The sequence below is a fragment of the Pseudophryne corroboree genome, chromosome 1, assembly GCF_028390025.1.
Source record: "Pseudophryne corroboree isolate aPseCor3 chromosome 1, aPseCor3.hap2, whole genome shotgun sequence".
NCBI classification, from domain to species: Eukaryota; Metazoa; Chordata; class Amphibia; order Anura; family Myobatrachidae; genus Pseudophryne; species Pseudophryne corroboree.
This window is the reverse complement of record NC_086444.1, coordinates 709,729,756-709,757,323: the sequence shown is the minus strand read 5'-3', so window position 1 is coordinate 709,757,323 and position 27,568 is coordinate 709,729,756. Positions and strand designations below refer to the sequence as shown.

General features: G+C 48.3%; 1 protein-coding gene across 1 annotated transcript in view; it reads left to right on the top strand.

Annotated features, from left to right (window-relative positions):
* The first annotated feature begins 20,052 nt into the window (after positions 1 to 20,052).
* Positions 20,053 to 27,568, top strand: part of MYDGF (myeloid derived growth factor) — a 45,901-nt gene continuing 38,385 nt past the window's right edge. Inside the window, exons 1-2 of the mRNA XM_063914926.1 lie at positions 20,053 to 20,201; positions 20,380 to 20,543. Of these exons, the coding sequence (XP_063770996.1) occupies positions 20,177 to 20,201; positions 20,380 to 20,543 (189 nt within the window). The 5' untranslated portion in view covers positions 20,053 to 20,176. The remainder of the gene's footprint in view (positions 20,202 to 20,379; positions 20,544 to 27,568) is intronic.

Sequence of the window (27,568 nt, the reverse complement as noted above, 5' to 3'; positions counted from 1 at the left end):
AAGCGAGTCCAGGTGTACTGTACTCCTCTGTATGTAAATGCAAACAAGTATTGGCTGTCAGGGTGCAGAGGGACCGAGAAGAAGGCGGAGCAGAGGTCAATAACAGTGAAAAATTTGCAGTAGGACGGATTTGCATAAGGATGACAGCTGGATTTGGCACTACGGGGAATTGGCTCTCAACTATTTTGTTTATCCCCCTTAGATCCTGCACTAGCCTGTAACCCCTCCCCCCACTCTTTTTCACAGGGAAGATGGGACTATTGGCAGTGCTGGACATCCTAACTAGGATGCCCTGTTGCAGCAAGCGCTCTATGATTGGGTACACTCCTAACTCCACCTCTGGCTTCAGAGGATACTGTGGAATTTTTGGAGCTATCCTACCATCTTTTACTTGCACTACTACAGGAGCTACATTTGCCATCAATCCAGTGTCTTGTCCATCTTTGGTCCAGAGGGACTCCGGTATCTGGGAGATCATTTCCTCTACCTTGGATGGACACCTGTCTGTAACAGCAGTGTGTGACATTAACCTTTGTGGGGAGTCTAACATATCCTGCACTTCCTGAGCGTGATTCTCGGGTATATCTAAGAAGACACCTTCAGGAGTACAATATATGACACACCCCATCTTACATTAAATCTCTCCCAAGTAGATTAGTCGGAGCCGATGCAGCTAGCAAGAAGGAGTGCTTGGTCTGCAAAGGCCCTATCGTAATCTCTGCTGGTTTACTTAAAGGGTAGTGTTGTACTATTCCTGTTACTCCCACTGCTGGAATTGTTTTACCCGTGGTCTTCATACCTACCGTTGAAATTAACACTGACTTGGCCGCCCCCGTATCTACAAGGAAGGGTAGTGATCTACCAGCTACATCAATTGTGACCTCGGGTTCACTTCCAAGACTCGCAATTAATTACACTGGCTGCAGACTACAGGTGTGGCCCCACCCCTATGGTGTGTGGTGTCCCCCCCGCAGCGCGCTGGCAGCTACAATATGTGAAGGGGGTAACTGAGAATTTTCAGAGACCTGCCAGTCTCTCCTTGGTGGGTACCTCTTTGTTTCCCCTGCATGCGGTTCATAACTGCTCCTCTGCGGTCCCTGATCCCAATTACGTCCGTCATACTGTGTGTCATGTTGTGGTCTAGGGGGTCGATATACCTTATGTGGGTCTTTAAAATTACAGTTTCGTGCGTAATGTCCTTCTCTCTGACATTTATAACATGTTATCACATACGACTTACCAACAGGGGTCTGGGGTTTAGGCTGATGTGGCTTCGTTGTCAGGGCTTTGATACTGTCATCAGCTTATCCCCCTGTGACTCCCTGTGCTTAATGATGTTCCGATCATGCTCAATAGCGGACTCTCTTAAGGCAGCCACCGAGATACCTCTCCAGCTAGGTTGAGTGGTTTGTACCCTGGTTCTGAACACTTCCTTTAACCCGTCCATTAATACGGACACTGCTACCTCCCTATGGTGCATATTATCTTTAATGTCTTCGATCCCAGTAAATCTAGCCATTTCCTGCAGTGCTCGATGGAAATAGTCAGAGACAGTTTCACCTTCCTTTTGTCTAATGGAGAAAATTTTATTCCACTTGACAACAGTTGGGAAATATACTCCTAACTGCAGATTGATCTGTTTTACGTTCTCCTGATTGTACTCATCAGTTAGAGGTACTTCTGCATCTAATTTACAGTCCGCAATGAATTTCACGGGGTCAATATTGGAGGGCAAACATGCCCTTAGCACTGTCCGCCAATCTTTGTTATTGGGTTCGGTGGCGTTACCTAGTTCTCTAATAAACCTCTGACATGTGGCTAGATCTTTCCTGGGATCGGGAAATTCAGACATAATTGTCCTCAATTCTGTCCGGGACCAGGGGCAATGCATAGCAATGTTCCTGACGGGAGTGATTCCCAGAGCGTCAGTCTTCCCATTGGGGACTGCGATCACCCTGACAGGATTCAGTTCAATTACATCACTTTGTGTTGACTCTACAATGTGAGGTGCAATGGTTTCTGCATAATGTACAGTACCGTACTTACCTGTGGACACGACCTCACCTGTCCCTCCACTAGGGGCCTTCGCTACTGCTCTTACTGGTTGGGCCGTTCCCACTTGAGTATCTTGTATGGTGGCTGCTAGAGAGAGTGCCGATATCGTGCTGGGCTCATCTTCTTGGTCGCAGTCCTGAGGGAAGTTTAGGATGGGATACAACTTGCACGGGTTAGCATTAGCATTAATACATTTATCTACTTTACTCTTATCGTCATTAATACATTTATTAAGTGCACTCTTATCGTATACCAGTATGCCATTCTCTGTAGCCATTTTCTCCCCTGTAATGTACGGTGGTGGTGGTGCAGTTGCTATCAGTTTCCTGCTAGGGTTGGAACCAGCTGCTTGAGCTAATCCCCGTTGTATCTCACCCTCCTGTTGCCATAACTGTAAACAATCATAATGTCTAATCCTTTGTTTTCCGGATTTTATCAGACATATCCTTCTCCTTAAATTTTGCAACACCTCAGGATTAAAACTGCCTACCCTAGGGAACGGTTCCCTATCTTCCACAGCCATACGTTCCCATTCATTGCATAAAACCTCTGTGTGTGATCCATATTTCTCACACATAACGTACCTCGCCGACCCTTTGGGCCGCGGATTATCAACCTGAACCCTGGTTGATCATCACTTACTTGAGCAACTGGCCCCCATTCTTTTGCAGGTATTGCCTTTCTCAGCTAATTCCTACAAAAACCAAATTACTCAGTGGTAAGGCGACGGTGAAAGTTCTCCGAGCGCTCTCACTCACTCACGCCCACGTTGGCCAATAGACCCACACACTGTTCCTAGTGCTGGTCGTACCTAGGGCCCTGCGTAACCGCTATTTACTGAGAGCGTGTGGGAGTGTGCTACTCCAACCAGTAAATATCAGTTGTTGGAGATTTCCTGAGTGAACAGCGAAACTCCCTTAAAATAAAAAATAAAAAACCTGTTACTCAAATCACGTCTGTATGTACAATTAGCGTCTATGATCCCGCGATTTTACGCAAATGGCGTAATGGGTATCAAGTTGAACTAACTATTGCACACACTAACGCGCGGTACAGTCGCACTGCGTATAAGTAACTATTACTTATCCGCCGGACGACCAACGGAATCGATTGTTTAGGCTGCGAAACCTCAGCCGAAGCGTATCTGAACAGGCCTATATGGGTACTACGCAAACCCCCGGGGCTGCGCTCTCACCGCTGACCTTTCTCAGGCCACGGTTTTCAGAGCTTCGCTTGACTTAGTCAGCGGATTTCTGACTTCGCTGACCTCTTGGTCTGCTGTTATACTAATTGCTCCTTTATACCTTATACAATGTTAAACGTGAGACAGCCAATCTCACGCCACCAAGTGTTCACTCCACTGGTGTACTCTCCTTCGGGATCCCGGATCCTGGGTTCACAAAACCTTTATTTGCATACACACGCTCGTTCACTCATATACACTTTGATTTTTCTGTACAGAAAATTAACTTTCATTCAGGTGAAACAGCCTAGTCCCAGAGGTGATGCAATAAGAGAAGGTTCTTTTAAACTAAAATTTTGGAAACTGAACAAATTTGTGCTATTATCGCGTGGCTACCGTATCGCCTAAACTAAAACAATGCTATCGCGCTATTTGTATTAAGTGGGCGTGTCTGTACGCACATTGCGTAAAATACGCCACGTGTGTAGGCCTTTGCGTTGCGTACGCAGTCTCGCACGCTGTCCGAGACACGTGTACAAAGGCCGGATACGTCCGCAGTAATACAAATACCACACTGCTATAAATGTAAACGATATTTAACTATAATCGTTTACCAACACCACACAGTATCTTGTATAAACCTTTATAACTAGGCCAGGCTGCGTGTGTGTTTTACACTTACTCCCTTAAATATTACTCTATATTTTTAACTAAATAGCAACACATTTTTCAGACCGTAATCAATGCTAATGGCAACAAGCGAGCAGGGACGTGCAGTCAGGGGAGGCAGTGCCTCCCCTGTCGTTAATGATTAAAATAATATAAAGAAGATACTTATGACACATATTCTGTGTCATAAGTATCTCCTTTATATCAATGTAACCATTATCCCGACTCTAAATGGGGTTGGGAGGCACCGATCGCGGTGCCTCCCGGTCAGATAGGGAAAAGTATGGGGAGCGGGGGGCGGGAGCGGGCGGGTCCTAGCAATGGGCATTAAAAGCCCATTGAAATAGCATAAGAAAGCGGCACCATTAGTGGTGCCGCTTTCACACAGGGACGTGCTTTCAACCTATGAAAGCACGTCCCCTGTTAGTCTGGCCACAGTGATTGGCCAGCGGATCCGTCACTGGATCCGCTGTCAATCACTGTTGTGGGCGCGGCGGAGGTGCGGGTGTCGGCGGAGGTGCGGGTGTCGGCGGAGGTCCTGGCTGCGGAGGTGCGGGCGGCGGCGGTGTAGGCGGCGGAGGGCGGGTGACGGCGGAGGTGCGGGCGGCGGCGATGCAGAGTTTGGCAGCGGAGCGGTAACCCATTTCAAAAATGGCGCCTCAGCGTCATTTTTGAAATTGAAGATGGCCGCCGCGAGCCAATCACTCGCTCCGCCCCCTCTGGCTGACTTATATAAGTCAGCGCGAGGGAGCGGCTGTCAGTCCGACGGCGGAGGAGGAGCGGAGAAGAGCTCCTGAAGGCTGAAGATGCCGGAAGTCCTGTATGGGCGGCGGCTATGCAAAAGAGCTTAGCAGCCGCCGCCCACCAGGTGAAGACACTGGAAGTCCTGGGGAAGACGGCGGCCATGCAAAAGAGCTTAATGGCCGCCACCTCCCAGGTGAAGACGCCGGAGGAAGACGCTGGAAGCCCTGGGGAGGTGGCGCCCCCCAGGTGAAGACGCCGGAAGCCCTGGGAGGCGGCGGCCATGCAAAAGAGCTTAAAGGCCGCCGCCCCCAGGTGAAGACCCTGTCAAATAAACTATTTTTTTTTTAAAGAGACTGGTGTTTTTATTTTAATATTTTCTTTACAGGTGGAGAACAGGTGCCAGCAGGCCATTTATGTCCGGGCATGCTGGCACTTGTGGTTCTCCATGTGCCAGCATGCTGGGGCAGGCTTTCTGGGACCTGTTGGCCACCTGTAAAGAACAATATTACTGTTCTTTACAGGTGGACCACAGGTGCCAGCGGGCCATTTATGTCCGGGCATGCTGGCACTTGTGGTTCTCCAAGTGCCAGCATGCTGGGCAGGCTTGCTGGGACCTGTAGGCCACCTGTCAAGAACAATATTAACTATGAACCCCGCACCCACCGCCACCAGGGTTGCGGGGCAAAGCACTGGGCTATCAGCCCAGTGCTGGTTATTGCTCGGGAGGGGGACCCCATGTTTATTTTTTGGGGTCCCCACTTCCGAGGAATTCCAGCCCTGGGCTGACTGGTTTGGGGGGGCAGATTAATGTTATGGCAGGGGGACCCCATACCGAGTGTCTCCCCTGCTATGGCATTACCCCCCCCTAGCTGGTTCTGCTCGGTGCTGGTTTCACGAATGTGGAGAGGGGGCTACACTTTTTTTTTTCCCCACTCTATGGGGGGGGGGGGATGAAAGGCTGCTTGTGCCTCCCCAGCCACCGACCTCACCGCACGCCACTGCAAGCGAGTAGATATGCAAAATACACAAATAAAATACAGGTGTGTGCGTGTGTTACGTGTGTTGCATGCGCAGTTGGCACCAAACAGAAATTTAACAGATTTAAAAAAACAATAACTTTACGTTCTTACCCTTCGGATCCCACCAGCATCCCTACAAACCATGCGGAGCAGACGCTTATCTAATCAGCACCAGTGTATCCCCGACCAAGAAAAAGGCTAACAGGGGATACTACCTTCCCGCCCTTTGCTGATAGATAAAGTCTGCCTTGTCCTGCTAGGCTGCGGATATGAGGAGGACCGGACGATGCCCCCAATTGATAATGTCAAATATTACCTTAAAACATAAAGCTATATACTATTACCGTGGAGCCGCTATGGCCGCTAGACTTATTACACACACTACGGACTAAGTACGCTATTTGCGTACTGAGTACCGTATGGATACGCACTTAGCGTATCCGACGCTGTGCCGTGAGCGCGACGCACGAGCGGCACGTACGCATACGGATTCACGCTTCGTACTAAGCACGCTGTTAGCGTACCGAGTACCGTATTGATACGCTATTAGCGTATCAGACGCTGTGCCGTGGGTACAACGTACACGCGGCGCGGACGCACACAGAGTGATATACAATAAACCTTAAGTAATGAAACAGTGTAAGAATGTGCTTATACTTTAAACCTTAGCAGTCTAGTACTGCAACGATGTGATACCTTAAAAACCTCAACAATGCCTATACACCTTATAGCGATTGAGACGCTAAGAAAGCCCTTTGCAGAAAAGTGAAAACTCAACACCGGTTTGTGTAAACCACTGGGCTCTAACACCGCAGCGGATTATTCAGAGAAAAGGGGTAAACAGGTACAAATTATACACTACAGGCTAACAAGGAAATCTAACAGAATAACAGAGAATAATGGCTACAGAGAATATACATACATGGGGAATCGTTCGCAAGCGCGTCCTGGACCAGTCCTCAGCTATCAGGGAGAAAGCCTTCAGAGTCTGAGAGCTGGCCAGGCAACAGTGGTCTTTTTATACACAACATACATTCACAATACAATGGTCACTGTAATCTCATTGTTCATTGGACACAGGGATGTGTCCCTACATTACAGTAAAGGTCATAGGTGGATTTGAACAGGTAGGCGATGTCCTTCCCCAACTGCTCTGGTGGGAGGTATCCTCTGGATTCCCGCCGCATGTGTAATTTACAGCAAATACAGTTAATGTTCATAATCTACTTTTGTACATAACTATACGCAGGAGCAAGCAATCTTTTCCTAGCTAACACCGGAATGTTACCCTAAAAATACCCTACAGCTGGATACCAGACATCACCTACCAACCTTTGTCTGACCCTTCCTATCATGCAAAGACGAATCCCTCTGTCCAGGAACTGTTTAAACTAACATTACTCGCTGACATTATCTAAGGGAACTATATCTACAAAATGCACTATTTGGGTTAAATATGCTACGTTCGAGTCGCACGCTACACGCTCACAAACTCCGCCGTAAATACACATATCATGCGCACGAGTCGCAGGAGCGTCTCTTACGCAACTTGCGGGTATGTGTACGCACGGGGGACCGGGTGCACGAGCAGCGTGCATGTGCATGAGGGGTTAGTACAATGGATATGTATTACAATATTTTTCTACTTTGACAACAGTATGAACAACAACAGAGCATCAGACAAACCTGATGCAACCATAACATAACCCTTATTTAAGCAATAACTATATACAAGAAGAAGTCCGCACTTGGGACGGGCGCCCAGCATCCACTACGGACTACGAGAAATAGATTTACTGGTAAGTAAAATCTTATTTTCTCTAACGTCCTAGTGGATGCTGGGGACTCCGTAAGGACCATGGGGATTATACCAAAGCACCCAAACGGGCGGGAGAGTGCGGATGACTCTGCAGCACCGAATGAGCAAACTCAAGGTCCTCCTCAGCCAGGGTATCAAACTTGTAGAACTTTGCAAAGGTGTTTGAACCCGACTAAGTAGCTGCTCGGCAAAGCTGTAATGCCGAGACCCCTCGGGCAGCCGCCCAAGAAGAGCCCACCTTCCTTGTGGAATGGGATTTTACTGATTTTGGATGCGGCAATCCAGCCGCAGAATGAGCCTGCTGAATCGTGTTACAGATCCAGTGAGCAATAGTTTGCTTTGAAGTTAGAATTTTTTATTGAGAATGAACAGTGTCCATAACATGAACAATAGTTAGGTTGTACAGGTAGAGGGCATAAACTTGGTTACAGGATGTGTACATAACATACCGCCTAAATAGAGACAATTCTATGGCGACAAAAACAAATCGGTATCATCAAAATATGTCATATAAAAGTCTATTCGTAAGCCTAAACAATTCTCAATTTTATTTTTTATTTATCGAATCAATTCTAAATCTAGACTGAGTGTAATTCCATGGAGGATAGAGCAAGAAAGAGGAGGAGGGGGAAGGGAGTAGAGAAGCAAGAGAGTGGGCGGTGTTAAAGGAGGAAGATTAAGAAGGTTCCCTATAAGAAAGCAAGAGGTTGGGGATATTCTTCTGGATTGATACCATAAGGAGGGACAATCAGTGGGCTAGAGGAGAAAGTAATGCTAGTGATAGTAGCATTATTAGCTATATTATTAATATTAGCAGTATTATCAGTATTAGGAAAATTAACAGGGTTATCAGAGTTAGCAAAGTCCGGGCATCACTAGAGAGCGGGCGAAGTACCAAGGAGACCAGGTGTTGTGGAACTGCGCCACAGTGTTATTCCTTAGGCTTGTAATGTACTCCATATTGGCTATGTGGTTAATCTTATTCATCAGTACAGCCTTGGAGGGTGGCTTATGGTCTTTCCAGCATTTAGCTATCATTGCTTTAGCCGCCATGCAAAGTTGCATGATTAGCTTGTCTTGGGTTTTGGGTATTGACGGTATGGGGGTGTGGAGCAAAGCAATGTCAGGAGAGAGGTCAAAGGTATGCCCGCAGGTTTGAGCAATAAGTGCTCCGACCGTGTTCCAGAAGGGACGGATAGAGGGGCAAGTCCACCATATGTGAAAAAAAGTTCCCTCCTCTCCACAGTGTCTCCAGCACAGATTTGATGTTGTGGGGAAAATGGCGTGAAGCCTGGAGGGGACCAGATACCACCTAGTGTAGACCTTATAACATGTTTCCTTAAGTGCTACACTGATAGAAGCCTTAGCTATACGCATTCTAATTTCCTCCCATTGATCGTCTTCCAACGGATGGGAGAGATCTGATTCCCAGGCTATTTCGTGGGGTTCTCGGAGTGGGGGGTCTGGTGCCAAGATTGAGTTGTATATTGTTGAGATATTCCCCTTTTTGCCGATTGAACGTAGACACATATGCTCATAGGAGGTGGGTGTTTTTAGATGGGCGGTTTTAAGCTGAGACTTGAGGAAGCTGAGAATTTGGATATATTGGTATTGGCACGAGGATGGAATACCAAAGCGTTCTTGAATTTCTCCAAAAGTGGACGGTGCTGAGATGCCTTTAACATGTAAGAATCTCGTCATACCCTGAGATTGCCATGGGGCCGCTATTCTTTGCTCGCACCCTGGGGGAAAGGCGGGGTGACCCCAGATGGGTGATAAGGGTGAGGGGTATGAAGATAGTTTGTGGGTGCTGCGGAGTTTATCCCACAGTCTGAGTGTGAAGTTAACCGTGGGGACTGAGTAGGCCGAGGCTGGTCTGCAGGACCTGGGGAGCCAGGTAAGAGAGTCAAGGGGGACACCCTGATATAGTGAATTTTCGATATCTACCCATTTTCTGATCCCTATGGGGGAGTGCCAGGACACTATATGGTTAAGGTGACATGCGTTAAAATAAGCCTGAAGGTCAGGGTATCCCAAACCTCCTGAGGTGGCACTCTTTGTCAACACAGCTCGTCTTAGTCGAGATTTACGCTGAGCCCAAACAAATTTGTTGCACTGTGATTGCAAGGACGCCAGTGTCACTCGGGGCACCATTATTGGGATGGTCTGAAACAGGTAAAGAAGACGGGGGAGGAGATTCATTTTTAGGGCATTGATCCTTCCGATCCATGAAATAAATAAACGGTTCCATTTATCTAGGTCTTGTGTGAGAGTTTTAATTATGGGAGCATAATTAGCTTGAAATAGGCTGGTGTAGGATTTAGTAATAAATATGCCAAGGTATTTAATAGCCGAGGGTCTCCAAATAAAGGGGAAAGAAGACGTTAATATCCTATGGGTATGTGGTGGAACGTTAAATGTAAGAGCCTCGGATTTGGTGTGGTTAATTTTGTAGCCAGAGAGGGAACCATATAAGAGTAGTTCTCTTTGTAAGTTAGGGAGGGATATCAAAGGGTTGGTGAGGGTCAAGAATACGTCGTCAGCAAACAATGATATTTTATACGGATTCTGACCCACTGTAACGCCCCCAATATCCGTATTAAGTCTGATTCGGGCTGCAAGAGGTTCAATGCATAGGGCGAAAAGTAGGGGTGAGAGAGGGCATCCCTGCCTAGTACCATTCTTCAAGTTGATTCGATGTGAGCTCAAGCCATTGGTCAGGACCGCTGATGAGGGGTTAGAATAGAGAGCCGCTATTGCTGTGATAAAGTGTCCATGGAAGCCGAATGCGGACAAGGTAGAAAACAGAAAGGGCCACGAGATGCGATCAAATGCCTTTTCGGCGTCTAGAGCCAGAGCAATCGCTGGTATTTTTGTCGTGTTTATTTGGTGAATCAAGTTAACAATACGTCTGGTGTTGTCCGAGGCCTGACGACCGGGAACAAATCCTACTTGATCAGGGTCTATTAGTGACGGCAGCACAGCGTTTAGGCGTGAAGCCAGTATTTTGGCAAAAAGTTTGAGATCGGTGTTTATCAAAGATATGGGTCTGTAGTTTGTGCAATACAAGGGATCCTTTCCGGGTTTAGGGATCACTATAATACGGGATGTCGTGGAGTCCGGGTGAAATAGTGTGCCCTGGAGTATTTTGTTAAACAGAGAAACCATGTGAGGAATAAGTTGAGGGGCGAAAGTTTTATAGTACACCATCGGATAGCCATCCGGGCCAGGTGCTTTAGAGGGTTTCTGGGTTTTTAATGCAGCCTCAATTTCCTCAGCAGATATGTCGGCATTGAGAGCAGTATTAGTCTCCTCGTCTAACCGAGGGAGAGCGCATGCTTCTAGGTATTGTTGTGTCTGATCGGCTTGTGCTAAAGGGTCAGACGGGGGATCAAGATTATAGAGTGTCTTATAATAATCGAAAAAGACACTGTTAATTTTTTTGGGGTCGTAAGTAGTGTTACCTGAGGGCTGTTTTATAGAGTGGATGCATTGGTTAGCCTTTTTGGCGCGCAAGCGATTGGCCAACAAGGTGTGTGCTTTATTACTTTTATCATAAAACGTTTGGTTAGCCCATCGAAGTGAGCGCTCGACGTTCTCCGCCAAAAGTGATTGTAGGCTGTCGCGTGCCTTAGAGAGTTCGGCTAGAGTTTTTTTAGAGCGTGTGCGTTTGTGTTCCTGATCCAATTTTGCAATGTTATTTGTTAATAAAGCAATTTGGTTTTCCCGACTCCTCTTACGGTGGGATGCAAATTGTATAATAGACCCCCTGATGACCGCCTTATGGGCTTCCCAAATAGTGGCTATGCTGCAGTCACTTTCCACGTTAACCGCGAAATAGTCTCTAAGCTCAGTTTTAATTAAGTCTTGGAATTTAGGAATCTTCAATAACGTCTCATTAAGTCTCCACGTCGGTCTGCCGTCAGGGATATTAAAAATGTCAAATGCCGCAGCTAAAGCTGCGTGGTCAGTCCAGGTAAGTGGGATTATCGAGGACGAGTGAGCGGTCCGGGATAGGGGTGCACAACTCAAAAACATATCTATACGCGAGTACACGTCATGTGGGTTGGAATAAAAAGTGTAGTCTCTGGTGGTCGGGTTAAGAAAACGCCATACATCGAACAAACCAGCCTCGGCCATGCACCTGTGTAGTACTGAGGAGTTTAGGGTTTGACCGCTGCGCAAAGGACCGGATCTGTCCATGTTTGTGAGAGCCATGTTAAAGTCACCTCCGACCAGTGTTTTACCTCTTCTATATGAGTAGAGGTCGTGAAAAAACTTACGGAAGAATTTAGATTGGGCAGTGTTTGGAGCGTATAGATTAGCCAAGGTAACCTCCTCGTGTCCAATTTTTCCTCGTACCATTATGTAGCGTCCCTCGTTGTCGTGTTTACAATCTAGAAATTGGAAGGGGACTGACCCTTTTACCAGTATGGCCACCCCATGTCTTTTTGCTGTATGATTGGAGTACCAAGCCATAGGAAATAGTTTAGACGTCAGGGAGGGATGGGAATCAGCTTTCAAATGTGTCTCCTGTAAGAAAACCACATCACCTTTTAATGTTTTAAGAGATCTGTGGAGATGTGAGCGTTTCTGGGGAGTATTCAGACCCTTAACATTGATGGACAGGCATGTTAACGACATGGTTAAAGCAAGAGTGGGGGTGGTTCGCTGGTAACCCCTAAGATCCCGGACTCTGCTAGGGTAGACAAGAAGAACCAAAGAGAAAGATATAAAGAGGAGAATGAAAATGTATGTTACTGTACACGAACAGTACCTAATAACTAGGCCTATTTGTCGGTGAACACAGATATGTCAGCTTGCCACTGTCTCGTGACGGGGGTCTAAGGGAGGAAGATAATAGAAGAAAGAGAAGCAAAGGAGAAAGAGAAAAGAAATAAGCAGGCGTAGTATCCAGTAGGCAGGATACTCGACTGCCAAGATTGAGCTCTAGGTGAGAGAAAGAGCTCACTTGCGGGATATAAATGCAGTATAGCAAAAGAGGGTATCAACCCACTATGTTTGAAAGTGCCTTTGATCCCTATGAGTCGGGGGAGGATGTGTCAAGGCAGAGACCCGACACCCCCCACCCGAGACCATAATTACACCAATAATAATAATAATGGACTTATATGTAGCTATCCAAAACTTAGCTCTGGAGCGAATCAGTCCCAGATACCAAATGTTAGCAAAAAAGTAAGCATGTTACAGTTAGTATCAATAGGGTAATAACAATGGAGCTTACAATAACGTCGCCGAAAAGGCCGGCGCCCGGAGACAGGCCCCATGGCGTCAAAATTGGGGTCAGTTCAGGACACCAGCCACCGGGCCACGTCTCCTGGTCGCCCGCCAGACCGGCGAAACCAAACAAAGACGTTGCTTTACGCGGAGTATAAAAGTCCGCCAACAAAAGCATTATGTTAAAACAGTAAAAGGGTCGTCAATATACCAATACGATATCAAAAACATGGATTACATGGCATTTGAGCAATGTTGAGAGCAAAGTCAATCATACTAGACGTTGTAAGAACGCAGCGTTCAAACATAAACGTAAACGTGATGAGCAGCAAAATTATGAAGTAGCAACCGGGGGCAACTGCAATTTTCGTAGAAGCTTGTCCCCTTCATCAGGAGAGCGGATGGTGTGAACTTTGCCATCAATCTCCACAATGAGGCGAAAAGGAAAACCCCAGCGGTATTTGTATCCGTTGTCGCGCAGTGTAGAGGTGACGGCACGTAAATCACGCCGCTTTGCAATGGTCACCGGTGACAAGTCTTGGTAGATCTGGATCCGGGAGTCTTCAAATAAAATTGTGGTTGAATTCCTGCACGCCAGTGTGATACTATTTTTGATCTTAAAGGACAGAAACCGTAGGATGACGTCGCGAGGAGGGTCCGAATCCTTCGGTTTAGGTCTCAGGGCGCGGTGCGCTCTTTCAATCGAAATAGCTGAATCCGTAAGCGACGGGACCAATTGCAGGAACAAGCGTCGGAGGTATGGTTCCAGTTCGGAAGTTGAGACAGATTCTGGAATATTGCGGACGCGTAAATTGTTCCGTCTTTCGCGATTTTCGCTATCCTCAACCTTATCCTTGAGGATTTCCAGCTCGCTGGATAGGTAGCTCATGTCTACGCCCACTTGTTTACGGAAGTTCTGTTGGTGGTCTTCCCTTGATTCCAGCGCGGTTGTGCGGGAGTCTAGAGCCGCTATATCTGATTTTATTTCCCCGATCGCTGATTGAAGGGCTGTCGTGAAGGAGTTCTTGAGGTCTAAGATCATGTTTTGAAGGGATTGAATATCCGCTTTGGTTGAAGGTGCTTCCGTCTGATCCATGATGGGGGTAGGCATTGATGGGGGTGGAGATGAGGTTTCAGACAGTTTTTCCCGGCGTGAGAAATGTTGCGAGATATCCTGTGAAGCTCCCGGTTTTTTTGCTCTGGTGTTCGCTCTACTCATAATATCTGGTAGTATAAAAACGACCCTTTAAGGATTGGTGTCGAAAGAGGTGAAAGTGGATGTTACGTGTTCAACAATTGGTCCGGGTGAGGGAGAAAGTCAGGCATCCGTAGTGCTACATCGTTTACAGGACCTAGGTCCTAATAATCTGTGAAAGCAGTGAGAGGGATCCCCAGGAGAGCGTCCCGGTTTAACACACCTCTTTCTCTGGAATTATGGAAAGGTATAGCAGCAGCTGCAGGGAGAGGGATCAGGGATGATAATTCAGTTGAAGTAGATCTGGTGATATAAGGAGTGTATTTCCATCTATCTCCAGCGGGGGGCAGCACAATTCAGGGGAGAGGGGCCTATCCTGCCACCTCCAAGATGGCCGCCGTCCGAATTGTGCAGCTTCCCTTTCTTTTTGTTCCCCTCTGCTTGGTTAGCCCTGATATCTGTGGGGCCTGACCCTATTTAATCACTGGGTGCCCTCTGCACCCGCCGCTAAGCCCCCTCTGTCACCGCCGCGGCCCGCTGGTTAGCTGTTTCAATGCGGCGCCTGCTTTCCGGCAGACGCCACAACCAAGATGGCCGCCGCCGGACCTTCTCAGTGCCGCTCGTCTCCGGTCTCGCAGCTCCCGGGGCTCTCCGGCTCACCTCAGCCCCTCATCCAAGGCTCTCCAGGCAAGGGGCATCCAGCAGGACGGCGGGGTAGGTTCTGTGAGGTATCTTAAGGCGGCCGGAGGTCGATCTCTCACGGGCGGGGGTGGACGGAAATTGAGGTCTTGGCTTCACCTCGTGGGGTGGGCCGCAACCTGCAAGCACAGGGCAGGCCTGTGCTCCGGCTCCGCAACTCACTCCCAACGAGTCTTTATATGCAGATAGTGGTGTGGGGCAGTATTTAGGGTCTGAAGGCAGCGTGAGGGCAGTTTTAAAATGAAATAGAAGCTTGTGTCAGCAGGAGCTCTCCAGGGGCACGTCCACTCAGTTAGGCCACAAGCCACGCCCCCCCGAGCAATAGTTTGCTTTGAAGCAGGAGCACCCAGCTTGTTGGATGCATACAGGATAAACAGCGAGTCAGTTTTCCTGACTCCAGCCGTTCTGGCTACATAAATCTTCAAAGCCCTGACTACATCTAGCAACTTGGAATCCTCCAAGTCACGAGTAGCCGCAGGCACCACAATAGGTTGGTTCAAATGAAAGGATGACACCACCTTCGGCAGAAATTGCGGACGAGTCCGTAACTCTGCCCTGTCCATATGGAAAACCAGATAGGGGCTTTTACATGACAAAGCCGCCAATTAAGACACACGTCTAGCCGAAGCTAAGGCCAATAGCATGACCACTTTCCACGTGAGATATTTTAACTCCACGGTCTTAAGTGGCTCAAACCAGTGAGAGTTCAGGAAACTCAACACCACGTTAAGATCCCAAGGTGCTACTGGTGGCACAAAAGGGGGCTGAATATGCAGCACTCCCTTTACAAACGTCTGAACTTCAGGAAGAGAAGCCAGTTCCTTTTGAAAGAAAATGGATAGGGCCGAAATCTGGACCTTAATGGACCCAATTGTAAGCCTATAGTCACTCCCGCCTGTAGGAAGTGAAGGAAACGGCCCAGCTGGAATTCCTCTGTAGGGGCCTTCCTGGCCTCACACCAAGAAACATATTTTCGCCATATACGGTGATAATGTTTTGCTGTCACGCCCTTCCTAGCCTTTATCAGCGTAGGAATAACCTCATCCGGAATGCCTTTCTCCGCTAGGATCCGGCGTTCAACCGCCATGCCGTCAAACGCAGCCGCGGTAAGTCTTGGGACAGACAGGGCCCCTGTTGCAACAGATCCTGTCTGAGAGGCAGAGGCCATGGGTCCTCTGTGAGCATTTCTAGCAGTTCCGGACACCAAGCCCTTCTTGGCCAATCCGGAACAATGAGTATTGTTCTCACTCCTCTTTTTCTTATGATTCTCAGCACCTTGTGTATGAGAGGAAGAGGAGGAAACACATAAACCGACTAGAACACCCACGGTGTCACTAGTGCGTCCACAGCTATCGCCTGAGGGTCTCTTGACCTGGCGCAATACCTTTGTAGCTTTTTGTTGAGGCGGGATGCCATCATGTCCACCTGTGGCAGTTCCCATCGATTTGTAATCTGTGTGAAGACTTTTTGATGAAGTCCCCACTCTCCCGGGTGGAGGTCGTGCCTGCTGAGGAAGTATGCTTCTCAGTTGTCCACTCCCGGAATGAACACTGCTGACAGTGCTTGCACGTGATTCTCTGCCCAGCGAAGAATTCTGGTGGCTTCTGCCATTGCCACCCTGCTTCTTGTGCCGCCCTGGCGGTTTACATGAGCCACTGCGGTGATGTTGTCTGACTGAATCAGCACCGGTTGGTTGCGAAGCAGAGGCTCCGCTTGACTCAGGGCGTTGTATATGGCCCTTAGTTCCAGGATATTGATGTGCTGACAAGTCTCCTGACTTGACCACAGCCCCTGGAAGTTTCTTCCCTAAGTGACTGCCCCCCACCCTCGGAGGCTTGCATCCGTGGTCACCAGGACCCAGTCCTGTATGCCGAACCTGCGGCCCTCGAGAAGGTGAGCACTCTGCAGCCACCACAGAAGAGACACCCTGGCCCTGGGGGATAGGGTGATCAGCCGATGTATCTGAAGATGCGATCTGGACCACTTGTCCAACAGATCCCACTGAAAGGTCCTCGCATGGAACCTGCCGAAGGGAATGGCTTCGTATGATGCCACCATCTTTCCCAGGACTCGCGTGCATTGATGCACCGACACCTGTTTTGGTTTTAAGAGGTCTCTGACCAGAGTCACGAGCTCCTGGGCCTTCTCCTCCGGGAGAAACACCTTCTTCTGGTCTGTGTCCAGAATCATGCCCAGGAAGGGCAGACTCGTCGTAGGAATCAGCTGCGACTTTGGAATATTCAGAATCCAGCCGCGCTGTTGTAACACCTCCCGAGAGTGTGCTACGCTGATCAGCAACTGCTCTCTGGACCTCGCCTTTATGAGGAGATCGTCCAAGTATGGGATAATTGTAACTCCTTGCTTTCGCAGAAGCACCATCATTTCTGCCATTACCTTGGTAAATATTCTCGGTGCCGTGGACAGACCAAACGGCAACGTCTGGAATTGGTAATGACAGTCCTGTACCACAAATCTGAGGTACTCCTGATGAGGTGGATAAATGGGGACATGCAGGTAAGCATCCTTTATGTCCAGAGACACCATAAAATCCCCCTCTTCCAGACTTGCAATGACCGCCCTGAGCGATTCCATCTTGAACTTGAACCTTTTCAGGTAAATGTTCAGGGATTTTATATTCAATATGGGTCTGACCGAACCGTCCGGTTTCGGAACCACAAACATTGTGGAATAGTAACCCCTTCCCTGTTGAGGGAGGGGAACCTTTACCACCACCTGCTGGAGATATAATTTGTGAATTGCCGCTAACACTACTTCCCTTTCTATGGGGGAAGCTGGCAGGGCCGATTTGAGGTAACGGTGAGGGGGCATCACTTCTAATTCCAGCTTGTATCCCTGAGACACAATCTGTATAGCCCAGGGATCCACCCGTGAGCGAACCCACTGGTGGCTGAAATTTCGGAGACGCGCCCCCACCGCTCCTGGCTGCACCTGTGGAGCCCCAGCGTCATGCGGTGGATTTAGTGGAAGCCGGGGAGGACTTCTGTTCCTGGGAACTAGCTATATTGTGCAGCTTCTTTCCTCTACCCCTGCCTCTGGCAAGAAAGGACGCACCTCTGACTTTCTCTCTTTGTGATCGAAAGGACTGCATTTGGTAATACGGTGCTTTCTTAGGTTGTGAGGGAATATATGGCAAAAAAATTGACTTCCCAGCCGTAGCTGTGGAAACTAGGTCTGAGAGACCGTCCCCAAACAATTCCTCACCCTTATAAGGTAAAACATCCATGTGCTTTTTTGAGTCGGCATCACCTGTCCATTGCCGAGTCCACAGGACCCTTCTGGCAGAAATGGACATTGCATTTATTCTAGAGCCCAGTAGGCAAATGTCTCTCTGGGCATCCCTCATATATAGGACAGCGTCTTTTATATGCCCCAGGGTCAGCAAAATAGTATCCTTGTCCAAGGTATCAAGCTCCTCAGACAGAGTATCTGTCCATGCTGCTACAGCACTACACATCCAGGCCGACGCAATTGCCGGCCTTAGTAGGGTACCTGAATGTGTATAAACGGACTTCAGGATACCTTCCTGCTTTCTATCCGCAGGATCTTTTAGGGCGGCCGTATCCTGTGACGGCAGGGCTACCTTCTTAGATAAGCGTGTCAAAGCTTTGTCTACCCTAGGGGAGGATTCCCAGCGTAACCTGTCCGTTGGCGGGAAAGGATACGCTATAAGTAACCGTTTGGAAATCTGCATTTTCCTATCAGGAGAATCCCAAGCTTTTTCACATAACTCATTTATTCTTGCCTTTTCTCCCCAAACATATAAACCCTCTTGTCAGGGACAGGGTTTTCCTCTTAGATGTGCAATACATCCTTCATTGCTATAATCATGTAGCGGATGGCTTTAGCCATTTTAGGCTGCAACTTTGCATCATCGCCATCGACACTGGAGTCAGAATCCGTGTCGATATCCGTGTCAACAATTTGGGATAGTGGGCGCTTCTGAGACCCTGACGGCCTCTGCGCTGTAGGATCAGGCATGGGTTGGGACCCTGACTGTCCCAAGGCTTCAGCTTTATCCAACCTTTTATGCAAGGAGTTTACATTATCATTTAACACCTTCCACATATCCATCCATCAGGTGTCGGCGGAGACACCACATTCATCTGCACCTGCTCTGCTTCCACATAGCGTTCCTCGTCAAACATGTCGACACAAGCGTACCGACACACCACAGGGGATGCTCTATTTGAGGACAGAACCCCCACAAGGCCTTTTGGAGAGACAGAGAGAGAGTATGCCAGCACACACCCCAGCGCTATATGACCCAGGAATTACACAGTAACTTAGTGTTTACCCAGTAGCTGCTGTATATATTGATATTGCGCTAAATTTATGTGCCCCCCCCCCCCTCTCTTTTTACCGTGAATCTGCAGGGGAGAGCCTGGGGAGCTTCCTCTCAGCGGAGCTGTGGAGAGAAAATGGCGCTGGAGAGTGCTGAGGAAGAAGCCCCGTCCCCTCAGCGGCGGGCTTCTGTCCCGCGATTTTGTGTAAAATAATGGCGGGGGCTCATGCATATATACAGTGCCCAACTGTATATATGCCCTTTTATGCCAAGAGGTACTTAATTGCTGCCCAGGGCGCCCCCCCCTGCGCCCTACAGTGACCGGAGTGTGTGGGTTTAATGTGGGAGCAATGGCGCACAGCTGCAGTGCTGTGCGCTACCTCATATGAAGACTGGAGTCTTCTGCCGCCGCTTTTGACGTCTTCTTGCTTCTCACGCCGGCTTCTGGCTCTGCGAGGGGGGCGGCGGCGCGGCTCCGGGATCGGACGACCAAGGGTGCGTTCCTGTGTTCGATCCCTCTGGAGCTAATGGTGTCCAGTAGCCCAAGAAGCATGACCTATCCGCAGTTAGTAGGTCTGCTTCTCTCCCCTCAGTCCCACGTAGCAGAGAGCCTGTTGCCAGCAGATCTCTCTGAAAATAAAAAATCCTAACAAAATACTTTCTGATTAGCAAGCTCAGGAGAGCCCACTAGGTGCATCCAGCTCTGGCTGGGCACAGATTCTAACTGAGGTCTGGAGGAGGGACATAGAGGGAGGAGCCAGTGCACACCAGTATTCCTAATTCTTTCTTGGAGTGCCCTGTCTCCTGCGGAGCCCGTCTATTCCCCATGGTCCTTACGGAGTCCCCAGCATCCACTAGGACGTTAGAGAAAATGAAATATAGTAATATGTCAGAAATTCATAGGTGATTCAGCACTTTACTTTAATGCCATTGCCGGGCGCCACCCTGGCTGCAGCGTTTCGTTTCCCTTCCTGGAAAATAGACACAACCCTACCCTGCCGGTAGATGCTAGAATCAAGTGGGCTAAGGGACCTTTTCCGTCTGGGGGAGGAGTTACGATACTAGGGGGGAGGAGCTACGCCAGCGGGAATCAACCCTACCCTGCCACTGGGACTGTAAAGTGTCGCGATGAGATGAGCCGCTGTTCTGGCATAAGAGATCGAACTGACAAAATCCACGTTCGTTACCAGCGTGTGACGCCTTTTACTCGCGCCGATCATTCAGCAGAGTCCACGTAGTAGTCTCCTAAAACATGGCCGCCAATCAGAACACATTAGGTACATATCGTATTTCCATTGCGTTAATCTAAACTGCACAAACAAAGTTTATGTAATGTGATTTATTCATATATCCAAGTATATTTTGTGCGGTTATTATCTGCTCTCTATAATTCAAAATAAACATATTGCTCATTCTGCGGTTTTAATACCTATGCTTTTCCTTCCCTCTGTTAAGTCAGGTTTCCGACATCCACTCATTATAAGATGGCTGCTGCCGGGAGGGTTGGTGCTGTGTTTTTTCTATGTATTGCTGCCTGTACCGGGGCTCACGAAACATCGAGCACTGAAGAATTTGACGTGAAACCTGGGGGTCAGGAGTACACCAATACTCGGAGATTGGTCAGATATGTTTTAATCGTAAATTTATAATGCAGTTCTATTTGAACTACATTCCCATGATGTCCACAAAGCCACTGGTTGAGCATCATAGGTATGTGGTTCAAATGCTAAGGACACACTTCTTTGTGACTGTCATTTTGTACTTTTAAAATTATTGCAGTAGGAGTGCTTTTTTGGTGGTAATTTCAAATCTTTATTGCAAAAATTTCCATTATAATTTCACAAATCATATTGGGATCATTTAGGATGGTTGTAAATTAAATATGGCATACTTACTGTATATAGAAAAAGAGGCCTCATAACAAACTACCTATAGATGAGTTTCATTAATTGGAACAAAATGAAACATTTGCATGGAGATGGAACAATTTCCCCCCCCCCCCCCTAAAAGGCGGTTTTTATTCTCAAAATGATCGGAAAGCAAAAAAAATACATTGGATACGATTTCAATAATGCTGCCTAGTAGATGCCGCTCTGTACTGTGTCTGAATTTGCACTACTATCATTGACCTATAAAAAAAAATAATCTTAATGGGTTCAAAGGATAAGTAAGGAGGAGCAGTTTGGAGGGTCATTCAGACCTGGACGCAACCGTGCGTTTTGCACGCAGTGGCCATATCCAAGGGGTCTGCGCATGCGCACCGGCCGCGGTGCTTTTGCGTGACCCTACACCTTGCTGGAAGCATGTGGCTACAATACACAAAGTGGAAAGCTGCTCAATCAGATTGTAATGTCACTCAGGTGCTAAAAGGGGAGGGGTAATTCTGTGTAGGAAAAAAAAAAAAAACTGTGTTCCCTAATGCACACCGAGTGAATAATATTTCTACATAATAATAGTCAGATAATACGGAGATCTTAGTTGCGTATATCTGCAGATATAGGGTTAAGCCCCCAGGCCGATCGACAAGGCTTCTCCGTCACTGGGGGTCCCTAATACTAGGTATGGGCCGGGGGTGCAGGACCCCACGATGCCGGCACAGGTCGGCCACCCCAGGTCAGCACACAGGTGAGAATTAATAAGGGTTAATAAGAAGCACAGAAGTGCTATGTAAGTGGTGTGATTAAAATAATGTATTCAAAGTGATAGGAAAAATAATAAGTGTTAATAAAGTGTTAGGGTGTGCCGACCTGAAGCAGCCCAGCCATACCGACACAGGGCCACCGCACCCCACACCCACCCCATAAATAATTACAAATATATCTGGGTTAAATTCCCAGTGTAAGGCCACATGGTAATGGCACCTACAGCATCTGAGAGCCAGCTATCACTTTGTATACATTATTTTAATCACACCACTTACATAGCACTTCTGTGCTTCTTATTAACCCTTATTAATTCTCACCTGTGTGCTGACCTGGGGTGGCCGACCTGTGCCGACATCGTGGGGTCCTGCACCCCCGGCCCATACCTAGTATTAGGGACCCCCAGTGACGGAGAAGCCTTGTCGATCGGCCTGGGGGCTTAACCCTATATCTGCAGATATACGCAACTAAGATCTCCGTATTATCTGACTATTATTATGTAGTAATATTATTCACTCGGTGTGCATTAGGGAACACAGTTTTTTTTTTCCTACATGGAAGCATGTGGCTGCAAGGTGATTGACAGTGGGGTCAGCGACACAATGTTGCGGGACAAACGGGGGCGTGTCGGCAGCGATTTTGGGGCAGCTGCGTGAAATCGCAGCATCCACTCCAAGAAAAAAAAATGGCGCCGGACAACCTGCCAGCGCAGCCAGGGTTCAACCTTAGATCGATGTGTCTGCACATAAATCGCGTACGCATCGTGAGGTGACGCCACACATGCTGGGCGGCCCCCAGCATGTGAGGAGATGAACGCAGATCTTGCTGTGGATGCAACGATCTGCGTTCATCTCTGAATGAGGTCCATGGTGTTTTTTGGGGTTTTGTTTTACAGCCAAACATCTTTTGCAATATAGGGGTATATTCAATAAGAGTGGGGTCCATTCCGACATGCAGTTGTCGGAATGGACCCTACAACTCCTACTCAAAAGAGCAACCAAATCCGACTGTCGGATTTGGTCGCTCCCGTGTCCTGCTGCTGTCCGCAGCAGGGGGAGCTGTCAGTGGCGCCGAAGGATGGGAGCGGTCACCGGCACCGGCCGCCTGGAGGAAGTGATGTCTTCGGCGCCTTGAGCAGGGGACTTCTGTGGTGGGGGGGGAGGGGAGCGAGCAGCGGAGGAGGGGGAGCGGACGGGGGAGTGAGATTATTACATTTTGAACTCACAGTGAGTTCAGTGTAAGTATTCGAGGAATCCATCATGTCTCCTTTACTTATCACTAGGCCCTGGATTTTTAGGATCTGAAAAAACTAAAATTTGTTTTTTTTTTTCAATGTTTTAGGATTTTATAAGTTTTAAAAAGTTTCAGAATTTATAAGTTACATGAAAATAAAACAAAACCACACAACAAATCATTATGTTTGAAACACTGTACCGTTATTACATATGTGTCCTGTTACTTCCTTGCAGCCTTTGCTCCAGTGATGCGTACGCATTGTGAGAGCACCATGCTGTGGGAGTCTGCAAGCCTTTAAGCCTTACGCAGCTGCTGCTTTCCCAAAGGCTCGAATGGATCTTGGGTGAGTGAATCTCGGGAGCCAGCAGTCGCGCTGTGTACGCTACGCAGCAAGGCTGTAACAGGCCACATCTGTATTTATGAAGTACGTATGACAACTACTCATTCCACACATCTAAACAGTAAATTTACTGTATATAGGCCCTCATTCCGAGTTGATCGGTCGCAAGGCGAATTTAGCAGAGTTACACACGCTAAGCCGCCGCCTACTGGGAGTGAATCTTAGCTTCTTAAAATTGCGAACGATGTATTCGCAATATTGCGATTACTAACTACTTAGCAGTTTCAGAGTAGCTCCAGACTTACTCTGCCTGTGCGATCATTTCAGTGCTTGTCGTTCCTGGTTGACGTCACAAACACACCCAGCGTTCGCCCAGGCACTCCCACCGTTTCTCCGGCCACTCCTGCGTTTTTTCCGGAAAACGGTAGCGTTTTCAGCCACACGCCCCTGAAACGCCGTGTTTCCGCCCAGTAACACCCATTTCCTGTCAATCACATTACGATCGCCGGAGCGAAGAAAAAGCCGTGAGTAAAAATACTTTCATCATAGTAAAGTTACTTGGCGCAGTCGCAGTGCGAACATTGCGCATGCGTACTAAGCGGATTTTCACTGCGATGCGATGAAAAATACCGAGCGAACAACTCGGAATGAGGGCCATAGTTTCAACTTAAGGAACAGTCAAAATAGGTAATTTTAGGTACTAGCACTGAGATTAGGTCATTTTAGGTCCTGTAGAAATTAAGTTATTCTCTGTTATATAAAAGTAAACTGAATTTTTGAGTGACATGGGAAAGGACATATTGAGTGAAATTAGGTTAGAATCTAAGAATCCTGGGCTTACGTATCACTTTCGAAAAGCTGGTCATTTTGCAGAGACAGCTTTTTGGAATTGTGAAACTTTTCTCTTACTGACACGGTGCTTGTCACATTGTCTCTAATGCCCCCTCTTCTTTCCCTTATCCTCTACCCCAATGCATGTTGTCCCCTTGCGTCTGCTCTCTCCCGCACCCCATCATTGTCAGCCCCGTCCCCCGTGCTGCTGAAGCTCCCTTTCTCCTTCACCAAGCCCCCGTTGTCTGCTTCTACAGGTGGCAGTTTCCACGGGGGTCGCTGTCGCTGTGAGAGAAGATGCTCAGGCACTGTAACTGACTGTAACCCCCAGCATAAAATATAATGTATATTGAGCCCAGAGCCGCTGGTGGTAGTGGGGAGGGATCTGAAACGATCCCTCTGCTGCACAAGCTGCCGTGTAAACACATTTGTGGGCTGTACACCATGTCAGGATGGCGTACAGTAACACTAACAAGTTCCAAAAAAAATACTTTCTTCTTCAGGGTCCATAGTCTCCTCCACAGGGCTAACCTTGGAGTATGCTGGTGGAGACAAGAACAGGCACCGAACAGCAAAGCTTTTACAAGCTCCCAGAATGCACTGGACCTCTCACCTCCTACCCCGCCCACATATCAGATGCTTCAGTTTTTGTTTGGTACCAGCAGGGGCTGGTCACCGGGTAACTCTGGGGCTGCTTTTGCAGGCCAAGCCTTTCTTTTTTTCTAAGTTTACATTTTTTTTAGAATGTTTGTTTATCTTTTTACATATGGGCTAGCAGCGCTAAGCAATCCTTTGGATGTCAGCGCTGCTGCTCCATCACCCCCACCAGCACCGCGACTCCATCCACGGTGAGGATCTTTCAGCGGGTCCTTGCAGGGGCTCCAGGGGTTACCTTAGACTACAACAGGACTCTGCAGAACAGGTAAGGCAGGTTCCAGCTTTGGGACCTGTGATCGCGGCAGTCCATACCTGTGGAGGTTGCTGATCTGTACCCAGAGAATTGCGAGCCATGGTCTACGCTAGACCACCAGGCCATATATATTACTGGTGCTGGGGACACTTTCATAAGGCCAGTGAACAGGTGGTAAAAGTCAGCCATGGGAGGCAGCACTTCCCCAGTGGCCCCTCTCCCAGCCCAGGGCGCCTTTCCGATGAGGTCTTTCCGCCCTGTGGCTGCTTTGGTTAGAGCAGTAAAATTCTCTCTCCAGCTAGAAGATGCTGAACCGGCACCAAAGGCAAAGGATCCTTTGTGTAAATGCCAAAAAGTGGTAGTGGCTGTATTTCCACACTACTGATTACTACAAAATGAGAAAATTCCCCCTACTGTGGAATCTCATGTGACGCGCTTGATAAATACTACGTATTCCAACTGCGTCCTCCATCCCTGATAGACGATTAGACGCATGTCTCAAGTCTTTAGAGTCACAGGCGCCACGGCCTGGAAGGCAAAAGCTATTGAAAACTACTAAGGAACAACGGTCATTTATTGCTAACATCAGGAATGCCACCTATTGCATTGGCGAGGTAGCTCTGCTTACAGCCTTTCTGTCATCTAATGCTTTGACTGCTTCTGTAGTAGCCCGATGCATTATTTGGCTTCGTTCCTGGAAGGCGGACTCCGACTCTAAGAAGGCCCTGGAAGCATTTCCGTTTACTGGTGAATTTCTTTGTGGGCCGGAATTGGACAAGATTGTCACTAACCTGGCAGCCTCTAAAAACGGCTTGTCTACCGTTGACCACCTCCTACATGGCCGCAGACTTCATTCTTTCGCCCTCAGGGCAAGGTCAGACTTTCCCTAGACTGTCACATCCCACAAAGGCTTCTAAACCCAAAGCTAGGCGCCCAACTACCAAGCGCGGGGATAAACCCCAGAGTGGGAGGAATATATGACCTTATATGGCACTCTAAGTTGGGTGTGTCCATCGACACTATGATCTTCTGGTGCTTTCGGATTTCTCAACTCCTGGCATTTCTGCAGGCTGGCCTTGACATGGTGCTCCACCTCTCTTCTCTTAAGGTTCAGGTCTCTGCTCTGTCCGTCCGGTTCCAGAAAAGATTTGCTCCCTTGCCATATGTACATGCCTTCCTTCAGTGGCTCCTTGGGATTTGTACTTGGTCCTTCTGGCCTTCTAACAGCCTCCCTTTGATCCGTTTGATTCTGTTGAACTGAAATGGTTAACCACAAGTCGAATTCCTTCCCCACCCCCCTTTTTGATTTTTCATCACGAAAGGCCTGTCCTCCGGACTAAGCAGGGATACCACCCCAAGGTGGTATCCAAGTTCCATATCAACGAGGAAATTGTGGTACCGGCCTTCCATACACCTGGGCTTTCATCTGAGGAGGCTTCACTGGATGTAGTCAATGCTATAAAGATCTATATGGACCGTACTAGTGGACCGTAACCATCTCACAGGCCAACATGCAAGCTGATCTTCCAGTACCGCTTACAGTCTCTGCTCACTCTACTTTCTCTGTTGGACCTTCATGGGCAGCCCGACGTGGTGCATTTGCTGAGCAACTCTGCCCACACGTTTCTTAGGTTCTATGCCTTTGATACGTTTGCCTCTCAGGATGCAACCTTTGGCTGCAATGTCCTCCTTTCAGTTTAGGAGTGTTCTCTCTCTATTACAACTGCTTTGGGACATCCCCAAGGTTAACCCTGTGGAGACCTTGGACTCTGAAGAAGAAAATAAGTTATGGTAAAACTTTTGTTAACTCTTTCACCAACGTCCTAGTGGATGCTGGGGACTCCGTAAGGACCATGGGGATAGACGGGCTCCGCAGGAGACATGGGCACTTTAAGAAAGAATTTAGGTTCTGGTGTGCACTGGCTCCTCCCTCTATGCTCCTCCTCCAGACCTCAGTTTGATACTGTGCCCAGACGAGCTGGGTGCTTTTCAGTGAGCTCTCCTGAGTTTGCTGTAAGAAAGTATTTTGTTAGGTTTTTTATTTTCAGGGAGATCTGCTGGCAACAGACTTCCTGCATCGTGGGACAGAGGGGAGAGAAGCAGCCCTACTCTCTGAAGCTAGGTCCTGCTTCTTAGGCTACTGGACACCATTACCTCCAGTGGGATCGGTACGCAGGATCTCACCCTCGCTGTCCGGTCCCAGAGCCGCGCCGCAGTCCCCCTCGCAAAGACTTCACAGGCGGCAGAAGACTTCATGATCTTCACTGAGAACGCACAGCACTGCAGCTATACGCCATTGCTCCCACACACCTCACATACTCCGGTCACTGTAAGGGTGCAGGGCGCAGGGGGGGGCGGTGCCCTGGGCAGCAATATAAACCTCTTATTAGGCAAAAGGAGCATATATACAGCTGGACACTGTATATATGCAGGAGCCCAACGCCAATTTTACACTTTTAGCGGGACAGAAGCCCGCCGTCGAGGGGGCGGGGCTTCTCCCTCAGCACTCACCAGCGCCATGTTTTTTCTCCACAGCACCGCTGAGAGGAAGCTCCCCGGTCTCTCCCCTGCTTTATACCACGGTAGAAGAGAGGGTTTTAAAGAAGAGGGGGGGCACATAATTCGGCGCAGATAATAACAGCGCTACTGGGTAAACATTAAATTGCTGTGTTTTTTCCTGGGTCA